General features: G+C 43.5%; 1 protein-coding gene and 1 long non-coding RNA gene across 5 annotated transcripts in view; one reads left to right on the top strand and one right to left on the bottom strand.

Annotated features, from left to right (window-relative positions):
* Positions 1-8,935, top strand: part of CSNK2A2 (casein kinase 2 alpha 2) — a 40,395-nt gene extending 31,460 nt beyond the window's left edge. For all 3 annotated transcript variants that reach the window (XM_009250764.3, XM_063717316.1, XM_054533992.2), the window contains 4 exons: positions 226-326; positions 1,206-1,354; positions 2,763-2,856; positions 8,495-8,935. In XM_009250764.3, the coding sequence (XP_009249039.2) occupies positions 226-326; positions 1,206-1,354; positions 2,763-2,839 (327 nt within the window). In that variant the 3' untranslated portion in view covers positions 2,840-2,856; positions 8,495-8,935. The remainder of the gene's footprint in view (positions 1-225; positions 327-1,205; positions 1,355-2,762; positions 2,857-8,494) is intronic.
* Positions 3,631-12,360, bottom strand: part of LOC129050817 (uncharacterized) — a 37,125-nt gene continuing 28,395 nt past the window's right edge. For both annotated transcript variants that reach the window (XR_008514640.2, XR_008514639.2), the window contains one exon: positions 3,631-7,933. This is a non-coding gene — a long non-coding RNA (uncharacterized LOC129050817). The remainder of the gene's footprint in view (positions 7,934-12,360) is intronic.

The raw sequence follows: 12,360 nt of genomic DNA, 5'->3' as shown, positions 1-12,360 counted from the left end.
AGAAGATTATTATCATAAGTCGCATTATTTTAAAGGCAGTTTGGAAATTTGCATTCATGTGAACTTCTTGTCCTTGGGTCTGTCTGCCTGCCCTGGACTCAGGTTTGTATCTCGTTCCTAGAGGTTTAGTGGTGTGGAAGTCTTCTGATTCCTTGGTGCAGTGTCCTCACGGGCTCACAGTGTGTTCTGTGCTCAGTGATTTGGTCAGTTTGTTTTGTGTTTCAGCTTGTTCGCATTGCCAAGGTTCTGGGTACAGAAGAACTGTATGGGTATCTGAAGAAATATCACATAGACCTAGATCCACACTTCAACGATATCCTGGGACAGTAAGTAAGAGAGAGAGAGAGAGAGAGTACTTTACCTTACCCCGTTTCAGAAGTGGAAAGGTTAGCCAAAATCACTTTCTTTTCCTGTTCTAATTATAGTAAAATGGAAATAGCCGTCTTTTTTCCTATGCATATTTTCTTTTAACTTACTGAGATATTTGGACTTTATGTCTTTTAATCATTTTACTTCTCTGAGAGATAACCTATTAATAGAAAAGGTAAAACAAAAATCATAATGTTACAGAAAAAAGTTTTCTGGTACAGCATAAGCTTATTTTTAATGGCCAAACTTGGAGAGCGATGATTCTTTGAGTAAGAGACTTAGTTTGTTTTTTATTATATTTTATTTTATTTACTTCATACCTCTTCAAGATGGAGAGACTTACAATTTCTTCTTGTTCTCTGGAATGGATTTTCTATACAATAGCAAATTTTAAAGCACATTGAGTTTTCAGGTACAGTGCAATAATGTTGAGAAGTAAACATTTTGTTAACAGTTTTCAAACAGTATTTTATAGAACCTCCCTGTTTCTGAGGCTAGCCCTGGGAAATATATCTGCTGACCAATAAAAATTACCCACTCTTCTGCATGCCACCCAGAATTGGCTAAAAGTCTACAGCATAAAAAATAATTAGAAAGGTTCCACATATTCTAAATCAGATATAGAAGTTTTACCTAGTTGTGTTTTTCTAATCACAGAGCACCATTGTGTTTCAGGATGCTATGCTGTAACTATGGGGCAGTAGGGCAGGCACCAGTTAGAGATTTAACAAGCTTGTAATCAGTACATTCTGAGATTTTGTTGGCGTTAGCCCTAGTAGATAAGGATTCTTGTTGAATTTAGTCTCTGATTACTAATGCTTCATTTTTCTTCTCAGACATTCACGGAAACGCTGGGAAAACTTTATCCATAGTGAGAACAGACACCTCGTCAGCCCTGAGGCCCTAGATCTTCTGGACAAACTTCTGCGATACGACCATCAACAGAGACTGACTGCCAAAGAGGCCATGGAGCACCCATACTTCTGTGAGTCTCCAGGGACTGTGTTCAGGGAGTAATTCATTCAAGAGAACATATCTTCCACTCTTTGTCTTTGAGACCAGTCAGGAGAAGTCTAGGGTATTTGGATTGGATTATTCCTAGAATTTGGCCTCATTTATTGTAGATGATTGAGACAACTTTGCAGATCCGTTTCTTGATCACCAAAGGTGTTTGCTTATTCACTGAATGTATCTCCCTGGAGTTCAAGCTGTTTGACTACTCCCCGTTACCCTGAGTTAATAGATCGCAAGTTTCTAAAATTTGTTTTCAAACATACATATATTTGTGTGGAAACCTAATTGAAGATTATTTCTCCCCTCAGAAAACTAGTAATTAGTTAAAAGTAGTAAGATAACTATCGTATGTTTTGAAAGAAGGAGATGAACAGATGGATGGACGAAAGGAATTTGAGGAAAGGGAAGTAGGTGTGGAGAGGCCTCACTGAAATCTTGCCTGAGCTGCTCACTTAGGAGTGTGTGCGGATTCACTTTGTCTGGTTGCTTATTGTTCTGCGTGTCTTTCCACTAATAACGTGTGTTTCAAATAAACTTCCTGCTATTATCAGTCTCCTTCCTGGGAGCAGGGAGGTTGAGAGGCTTACCTCAGTTCGCTTTCTGAATCAAGATGGAAACGTTCAACCCTTAAAGTCATTGTCTCTGGCTTAACAAACATGCTGTCTTTCCCTCTCCTTTGATTTCCTCTGGAAATGAACTAAATTCTTGCCTGAAGAATGTGTCGCTGTGGTCTTGAGCCTGTGGCCCGTATGCATAAGGGAGACCGCAAATGGAAAAGCCTTCAGCCTTCTAGACCTCAGCCCCAGGGAACTCAGATGTCCCCGCCCCAGTGTCTGGCACAGAAAGCTGTTTTTACCCGAGTTAGATCAAATTAGGAATACTGATGTTTATGACATGTCATTAATGATCTTTCTGCTTTTCTGAATATATGTCATACTTCAATTTAAAAAATTTCAAACTACGGTTGCTTAAAATGGATAGGTCTTCTGATGGCTCTTTTTACTCACCTTTCCTTTGAAGTGCTTGTTATTCTACATGTTTTGAAGAAATTAGGGGTTAGAGATGATATTAATATTGAAAGAAAATAAATGTAGAAATTTGAACAGTGGGAATTAGGGTTTCTATGCCTCTTAGCAGTTGAGTCTGTACTCCGAGGAAGTGTAAGAGTTGACTGCAATAACAATTTCCCTGATCATTTTTCAGTGTTTGGTTTTTATACGGCTGGAATTCCGTGATTTCCGTCTCTCCTGTTGCCCCCCTGACCCTGGCTTGCCCATCAGTCTGTCTCTCTTTCAGTTGAAAGGGTGGGTGGGTTTGCCATGGGCTGCTCTCAGCACTCACCACCCTGATTGCCTGACTTTCCTCCTGCTTTCTTGCAGACCCTGTGGTGAAGGAGCAGTCCCAGCCTTGTGCAGACAATGCTGTGCTTTCCAGTGGTCTCACGGCAGCACGATGAAGACTGGAAAGCGACGGGTAATGCGGCATTGATGCTTGCCAATAAAACCAACCAACCAAACACAAACCTTGAAGGAAAACTACAGTGTGATAAAAAGAAATTCTTATCATTCCTTCTAAATGCAAAGAAGAGTAAAGACCTAAAAGTCTGTCAAAAAGCAAGAAAGAAACTCCCCAGTGCTAGTCTCCAGGGAGCTGTCACTGTGGCAGCATGGGGATGCACCTAGTTCAGGATCTGAAGGAGCTCTGCCTTTGGAATGCATGGGAGATAGAGACTCGGAGTTGTTGTACATATACCTTTGTTTAACAGGGCACCACTGTTGAATTAACCCATTCAGTCAACAAGCTCTGAATGTCTGACTTCCTATCTATTCCATTGTGGTCTGGGTTTCCTTTGGTGAAATTCAGGCTCAAGTCTTAGCGAAATGTCAGCAGTCTATACTGACACACCAGCCTCATTTACAAAAAGGAGATATTAAAACAGTGACAGTATTTTTTTTTTAAGCTCTTTACAAATCCATGTTTTATGTATTTTTTAATGACATGAGCTCTCCAGGAAATGTACCTCATCCCCGCAGTTTTCCTCCAAGTGGATTCATTTGGGAGCAAACTGCAGTCACTTTCACAAGAGTCCTCTTTGATGTCAGGAGGGATCACGAAACCTTGCAATGCCATGAACTGGTTGGTCCATGGTTATCATCAAAAGTTCCATGCTAAGTGCATAACTTGGAGCTCACTATAACCTTTGTTGATTTGCCTAACCATAAAATCTTGTTGCTATTTTTTTGTTGCTTTTTCTTTTCTTTTTTTTTTTTTTTTTTTTGGCAGGCTTGTAAGGAGAACTTCACCATTTCCCAGCACATCCCTATGTGTGCGCCTATTTTAATGCACCTCTCTGAAACAGACCTTTTTGTTCACAACCATAACTAAAGCTGGAAAGTCAGTCTTCAGGCAAGGCGAGGGAGGAAAACATCCCATTAGAATTTTTTCAGGAAAGACTTACCGAAAAAAATATCTCTCTCCCACCTCCTTTTATCCCCATGAGACACAGTTTCCCACTGTAATCAGGGTAATATGCATTTGTAAGTTCTGATATGTGCTACATTTATGTGATGGCAAAGATAAGTCTGTCTTGCATGCAGGTACTAGAGTTGTGTGGGCAGGGCCATCTGAAACTCAAGCAACTGAGAGGAATATACAAGGGGCTTGGGGAAGAAAATGGTGCTCCCAGAGCAAGTGTTGGATCCATTGTGCAAACCTTCATGTTAGCAGAGAAAGCTAGAATTTGTTTAAACAAAAATAGGGCTGATTTCATTTTGGGGACTCAGCAGCAACATGGTTTATAGGCAGTCCCCTCACCCCAGCTGCAGGGCCATGCCACAGCTCTGGGGACTTCACACACCTAGGCTAGAACTAGAGGTGTCTACCACATCACCCTTTAGGATTTCTTTATTAACTATTTAATAATGCCATACATTTTTATAAGGTTAGATGTTTGTTCGAAACATTTGTTTACATTCCATATTCCAATAAAATCTTATTGGTATTGGTAGCAGGTCCTATCTCTAAATGTAGATTCTATTTTTGTCGTTTGGTCTGTGGGAACTTAAAATACAAATGAAACTCCTCTTATTATAGAGTTGAGTTTATAGAGTAAAAAATAAATAAGATCCCAAAGCCAAGAAATGCATTCAGTTAAGGTTCTCATACCAGTGCTGCCTGCTTGCATTGCACATTCTGTATACTAATGTAAACATTTGTTCTACCTGAAAATCAAAAGCAAGATGTGAGCTCTTGGCTAAACCTATATTGATATGTCAGGCAGCAAAACTCAGCGTTTGAGATTATCAAAAGCCTTCTAATGTGCCCTTATAGGCAATCCTGAAGCATTGGTTATCATCAGGGAGATGTGCCACTGCGTGTCTTTCCTGCTCCCCCTCCAATCTCCTTTATCACCCCACTCCTCAGCCCTCCCTTTTTTTTTTTTAAGTTGCCTGTCTGGACCAGGCAAGAGGAGCCTACTAGAGGGTCTTGGTGAAGCGGTAACTCCATTCCTTTCCCTTGGGTCCCCCAAAGGTAATAAAAGTACCTGGAGGAGAAGAGTCAGGTGATTGACCTCTCCCTGTCTCTCTGACGGTGATGTAGGTGCAGACACCGCCTGCCTGCCTTGTCCTGGGGTTTTGTAACTGCAGCTTTGACACAGGCATTCTTCCTTTGAAGCACACAGCTTGCTTTTCCAGCACCTAGACTTTTACCTCTCTTCATGCCTTAGACTTAGACCATAACTGGGCTTGAAATGCTCACCCCTTCCTGGGTCTGGTCTTGGCACCTAGGCCATCCTTTTCCAAACTGAAGTGAGTCCAGTTTCAGACCGTCTCTTTTCCTGTCTCCAAAAACCATTTTTGTTTCCAAACCTAGCTCCCCCGAAATTTTAAGACTATTTACGTAGATTCAGAGATGGTCTTGGAGAGTTCCAAAAGGGGTGTGTATGTGTCTGTGTGTGTGTCTGAGTGTCTAATATTTAGACTAAACCATGGTAAATGTATGCACCCAGTATCCTTTTCAGTTAGCATATTCTTTCTTAAACTCATCTCAGTACTTTTCATTTGTTTGCTTCATTATCTTAAACAGGTTAAAAGTGCCTATGATAAGGACTTAATTATTTCCTAAAGAAAAGCAAAAAATGTGGGGAACAGGGTAGTGTTATACTATCATCTCAGGTACTGCCTATGTTCAAGAACATAGACCTGGTATGGTGAGAACAAAAGGTTCCTATGCCAAATCCAGATGGCTATATCATTTGTTGGCTACAAGTGAGCCTGACTGCAAGGTTTGCTTCTGCCGAGAAATCCCATGGTGAGAGTAGAACTCATGAAGTGCTGAGTCATATTTGCACCTCTGGTGTGGTGGCAGTTCACTCTCCCCTGGATGCTGTCAGCTGGCCTTGCTTTCGTCCTATCCCTGTAGGCAGGGTAGGTGGCTGGGTAGGAGAAGCTATTGAGTGTATGATGCAGACCAAGCTTTCCTGGGCCTTCTCACCAACTAGAGAAGCGCTGATGTCGTTCATTGAGGCACTTAAACACCAGTCACTCAGCCAGGCCTCCTCCCAGACATTCTGTAACATGTCAGCACTCACAAGGTTTAAAGCAAATGTGTTCCCTTGCAGAGAGGAAGGTGCTCTCAGACTGATAGATTAGAGGAGACAGACAAACTCATAATCCTTGGGGACTTGAAGAGAGTGGCTAGGGGAGGGGCTGTTAAAAGAAAAGGGACCAATAAGAAAAACCATCTAAAAGTAGCTCTTGAGGAGGAAATTTACTTCTTGAGGGGATAAATTAGAGGGTACCAAGTTTATGTTCTGGAATGTACCCTGGGGAGGGCGCTGCCTGCTGGATTGGTCCCAGTGGACTGAAAGGTGGTGCTCTCGAGTCAGGTGCTGAGTCCTGGAGAGAGCTGGGTGCCTCGGGGCTAATGGTCTGTGCCTACTCAGGGAAATGACAGGTTCTCCCAGGTGCTCTGTTGATAAGGATGGAAGCAGAACTACTTTGAGACACAAGCAGCGATTGGAAGAGTTTTTTTATATGAACTGAAACAGATCTAAGAGAGCCCAGTTAACAGTTTCCTTTAATGCCAGTTCAGATTAAATGGTTACTTTAGGAAGCTGTGTTACTGTGTGAGCACCCACAGGAACAAGCAAACTTATTTCCTACAAATAAATGATGGGATAATAACTGATCAGAGTCACAGTCGTTTCAATATAAACCCTTCCGAAAGCAAAAGCAGGGACCACATGAGCACACAAGAAGCCAAAGTTTGTCAGTGATCTTAATAAATTAAGACTGAGTAACATCCTGCCTTTAGAAAAAAATAACCCTGAGGTGGAGACCAGGGCAGGGGAGGTGGCGGAGAAGCATCGGGCCAGATCAACCGCTAATAACATGCTTCTGAGCTATGTGGATGTGTAAATGAAAACACCCCCAACTAGGTATTGTAGAGGCTGGAAAAAGATGTGATGGGATTATACAGGTGATGCATATTTTTGTGTTGAGACTCAACAATGCTACAAATGTGATACTTAACCCTGAACTGCATGTATTGGGGATTGTTTTTTAAAAAGAAAAACAACAACTTTGAATCAATAAATTAACAGTTTTTCACTTGCTGGCTCTTCTTGCTGTAAATGGTGACTAAGAGGTTGGGACAGAAATCTTGACAACTAGTGGAAAACTTGGATAATCTTCAAGGACCATGGAGCCTTCTGTTTCCTTCTGTTTGCAGAAAAGCAACACTGCCTGGGTTGTGATCCTTTACAAGTGACTACTTCAGACACAATTGGCCACCTCTGTATCACTGGATGACTGATGTATGATTTATGTGCTGCTGCCCTTAGAGGGAAGAAAAATGCCATGTTAAATCCTGTTTTCTTAAATAAAAATGTTGACAATAACCAGCCTTCCCAAGTGGGAGACAAACCATTGCTATGAGGACCTTAACTTGTATTTCCTGTCTCTTTGGGGAGAGGGGAGGGTTAAACCTTGAACTGCAAAGATGTGTGTTGCACCTTGATGTGAAAACTTTCCTTTGACAGAAGTGGGGCTAGAGTGGTGTCCTGTTGGAAGTGTTCCGTTTTTATGTACTTGCTTCTGAGTCACGCCACTCAGACACCTGCCTCTTGAGATTGACTGTTTTAGTGCATGACTTTAACCTTGTGGCCCGGTGCTCTGCATTTGTGAAACACTGTCCCTAGCCCCATTCCTTGCAGTACATGCTATTATTTGGCAGGTGGTGGTATCTTTAATTAGTGTGCTTTCTTCTCACTGAGCCTCTGAAGTTGGGTGCTTGGAATCAGCTGAAGTGTTTAAAGGCAAATATAGTCATTTCTTTCTTAACCTTATGCACCATGCAGCCCTTCTCAAATCAAATACTACGCAGTGGAACCCTTCCTTTACCCAAAGAAAGTTTTCATGAAATGATTTTGTGTGTGTGACAGCTTCCCAGGTGCATAGTCCTTCCTGAGTACTGTAGTGCTGTTCTGGGAGGCACTGCTTCTAGAATTCCGCTGCCGGCATCTCACCACCCACTTGCTATGCTGGACCTGGAAGGAGAAATGAGGTTTTCAGGCCATGCCAGGCAGCTAGCTGTTTCCAGGGGAGAGTTAAAAATATTTGAGTTCACTTACTGCTCTTTGTTTATTAGTGGACTCAGCCCTTTTTCTGAGTAAATACAGACCCCGTCTTAGTCCTAAGACACCTCAGATAAATCAGGTCAGGTCTGAGGGGGACCTAGAACTGACTGCTGAATTTCTAGCTTGACTGGCACAGAATGGTCAAGAGTCTCCGAGGCTTCTCCATCAGCACCCTGGACCCGAGGGATGGGGTAGGGTTGAAGACCTGGTCACAACACACGTGGTGCCCAGAGCACCCGTCCTGTGACAGAAGGCCGTGCTAGAGACCATCTCTGTCATGATAATCAGAAAAGGAAGGCAGAGGGTACTGATGGAAACCTGAACTCAGCAAGTTCTCACAGGGTTCTCCACCAAGTGGCATGGGAGGGCCGAGCTTGCATTCTAGCACAGGCCCTCCTACACGTGGAGGCCTCCCCTCGCCCGCTCAGGTTGATTAATGACGTCTTTCCCTCCTCCCGTCTCTTTCCCCAGGTCTGTTGCGGTTCTCCCACTTTTCCATAAGCAGAACAAGAACCAAATCAAACGTCTTAACGCGTATAGAGAGATCACGTTCCGTGAGCAGACACAAAACGGTGGCAGGTTTGGCGAGCACGAACTAGACCAAGCGAAGGGCAGCCCACCACCGTATATCAAACCTCACTTCCGAATGTAAAAGGCTCACTTGCCTTTGGCTTCCTGTTGACTTCTTCCCGACCCAGAAAGCATGGGGAATGTGAAGGGTATGCAGAATGTTGGTTACTGTTGCTCCCCGAGCCCCTCAACTCGTCCCGTGGCCGCCCGTTTTTCCAGCAAACCACGCTAACTAGCTGACCACAGACTCCACAGTGGGGGGACGGGGGCAGTATGTGGCATGGCGGCAGTTACATATTATTTTAAAAGTATATATTATTGAATAAAAGGTTTTAAAAGAAACGTATGGAGAGTTTTCAGTATGGAAAGGGCCATGAACTGAGACCTGTGACTCAGGATGACAAAAACGCATTCGTGCCAGGTTCTAACCAGACAAAGCAGGGGAGGTCCCTGGGGCAAGGCGGGCCAGTTTTCATTTTTGTTTTTAAACAGTCTTGCTCTGTCATGGAGGCTGGAGTGCAGTGGCGCAACCATAACTCACTACAGCCTCGGCCTCCTGGCCTCAAGTGATCCTCCTGCTTCAGCCTCCTGAGTAGCTGGGATTACAGGTGCATGCCACCACACCTGACAAGTTTTCTTAAGTTTTTTTTTTTTGTAGAAATGGTCTCGCCATGTGGCCCAGGCTGGTCTCAAACTCCTGACTCAAGTGATCCTCTCTCCTAGTCCCCCTAAAGTGCTGGGACTACATAGAGGTGTGAGCCACCACACAGCCAAGGAGGGCCCGTTTGTAAGGACTCTTCCAGAGCTGAGTGGTGTTAAGAGGTACACAGTGAACCAGTCCTAGGAATGGGGACACATGGATAGCTGAAACAGACTCAGCCAGGAAAGTGGGGCTTTGCCTTGAACACATTCCAACTGGCCAGCATCTCCCTGGCCTCTCCTTCAAATGAGAGTTGCCTCCTGTGAATGCAGGAAGATGCCTTGGCCCTTTCTTGGTTGCCCCTTTGCTCCCGTCTCCATATTTCATCCCATCTCAATTCTGTCTTCTCAGCACCCGCTACTGAAGAAAGGCCCCATCTTGGAGGCTGGTTGAGTCTGCTGTCCTGAGGCAGGAGAGGGGTCTGGGTGTCTGATCTGAGGGCTGCTTTTGACCACACATTCGGAAGCACCCATGAACTGGAAGGAAAAGCGGACACTCAGCGAGCTAGAACAGAAGCACTGGTTGTATTTGTTAAATGGGAGAAACCCAGTGCTACAAATGAGACTTCGCTGGCTCCCATGGTCCTCAGCTCAAGACAGCGATGCCAGGGCAGGTGAAAGCAATGGCCATGACCTTGTCCTGGCTGCTGGTTTGTGTCCTCTCACTGCCTGTAGGACAGCAGAAGCTATGGGCAGATCTAGACACCCAAGCCACTGGATGGCGCGCCAGTTAGGTCTCCACAAAAGCAACTTGGTCCACACAACATTCTCTGTCCTCTGCAGCTAGTTCTGGCCCATGGTGGGAACCCAAGTGCAGATGTTCAGTTTTTGAAGTGACTATGGAAGAAAGCAAAGGCCCCTTTCAGGGCCACCACAGCATCGTGGTGTCCTTTGGACCAGCTTCTGTGGCATCTAAGCTGTTGCTCAGGTGTGGGAGCTTGAGACTGTGCATTCCCCCGGACACCAGCAGGTGAGGACCTGTAGGCCACCACCTGTAGGACACTGAGCAGATAGACTTGGTGCTTTCCAGCCCCATCACTGGCCTAATTTTCTCAAGCTGGATGTCTCGTGGGGCTCTTTGTGACTCAAGGCTGTGCAAAATTCTGTGAGTCTCCCAGATCTCTGGGATGGCATCAAAATACCTTGTTATTTTGTTGTACCTTGTACGTTGTTGTACCTAGGAACATGCTTTGTGAGTGCATGTTTATCTGCACAGCACGTATCTGTGCTACTTAGCGTGACTTACTGCCATTTCAGGTCTTTTCCGGACATGGAGGGTCTTATTCGAGTAGAATCATTTGATTGGCTTGCATCTTTAGATGTCATGTAGAACTTGGAACCATAACTCCCTCCTCCAGTTTCCCCCTCAATCAAGGCTCTCTTTAACTGCTCCGTGTGGAAATCATGTTTCACAAATAATTTTCAGTTTTGTGGGTGATTATGGTTGGGTTGAGAAAGTGTGTGGTTGTAGAAAGAAGGGAAAGGAGGTGATTTTTGAGTAGGTTGTTTTGACTTTTGAAAGCAGGGGACATGTCCTAACACCTGCTACCACAAAAACCATCTTCAGCTCCTCCTCAATGTGCTTGGAGATTCAGAACATCAGCTCTCATCTCCCAGTGGTCCTGGTTGTGTTCTAAACAATATTGATTGCATTTTCCTGATTACCAAAATAATACATGTTTGTGGTAAAAAAAAAAAAAAAAAAATTCAAATGCTTACAGAGAAGTAAATAACGAAAGCCCTGGCCCCCAGCCATACACACACACAGACACACACACACACACACACACCATGCTCACACGAAAGCCTCTTCCTCTCTTAGAGATAATCACCATTAAATTTTGTGTATATCTTCCCGTTTTTTTCCTATGCACTTACTATTTTAAAACTATAATTTTCATTTTTACGTAAATGGTAATCAGACTATGCGTTCTTATTCTGCAACTTGTGTTTCCACTTAGTTGTGAAAATCTTACTGCATTAGCACGTATAAATCCACCTCACCCCTTCTCGTGGCTGCGTGGTTTACCATTGCGTGATACACCACAGTTGAATCAATCTGTTATTCACAGACTTGGGATTGTTCCTGATTTTTCAGTATTACCAGTATTGCTGCAATAAACAAATTTGCACATACATTTTTGGACAGTACATATGTGGAATGAAATCTTTAAAAATAATTATGCTATATGATGTTTTTGGAAAGGGTATTCTCATGATTCTAGAAAGCAGCCTCCCATCCCTTCCCTCACTGGTGCAGGCTGGAACTGTGATGACTTTGGCCATGGGATTCTTGCAGGCCTCTATCAAGCACGTGGGGCACAGGCACGGTATCTGCAGTCTCTCAGCTTTCTAGAGGACTACAGAAATGTTTGAGACCTGAATAAAGAAAAAGCGTTGGCTCTAACCTAAGAAAGTTGAAAGTAAATATTAATAAGTGGAATTAAACATCTTAATGTACAACCTTGTGAACGTCACTCATTAAATTCAATAATTGATTTTTAAAATATTTTTCTCATAAATTAGTGAAGAGTCACAGAATTGTCAGATAATCTCAAAAGCAAATTCTAAGGATTCTTCTCAAAAATCACAGAAGAAAAAAACATAAATATGAAAAATGGGTGCATTTTAATGTATTTGAAATGCCATGGGAAAGAATTCATAAGCAAGCACAATGGCAGGGCGCGGTGGCTCATGACTGTAGTCCCAGCACTTTGGGAGTCCGAGGTGGGAGGATCGCTTAAGGCCAGGAGTTTGAGGTTGCAGTGAGCTATGATCACGCCACCACACTCCAGCCTGGGTGACAGAGTGAGTCCCTGCTTTTAAAAAAAAAAAAAAAAAAAAGCATGCTGAGGACCAGCATGTTTTAAAATAGCTCTGGCTGTAAGGGGCCAGGTGTTAGAATGGATGAACAGTCTTTTTCAGAATATTATTCTACAGGCTGTTAAAATAATGTGCATCTTAAATGCATTGTGCTAAGCGAAGAAGCCAGATCCATGTAGAACAGATCTGTGGTTGCCAAGGGTTAGGGATGGCTACAAAACATGAGTATGAGGTAATTTTGGGGG

The sequence above is a fragment of the Pongo abelii genome, chromosome 18 (genome assembly GCF_028885655.2).
Source record: "Pongo abelii isolate AG06213 chromosome 18, NHGRI_mPonAbe1-v2.0_pri, whole genome shotgun sequence".
Lineage (NCBI taxonomy): Eukaryota > Metazoa > Chordata > Mammalia > Primates > Hominidae > Pongo > Pongo abelii.
The sequence above is the reverse complement of the archived record's forward strand: the minus strand, read 5'-3'. Positions and strand labels throughout refer to the sequence as shown.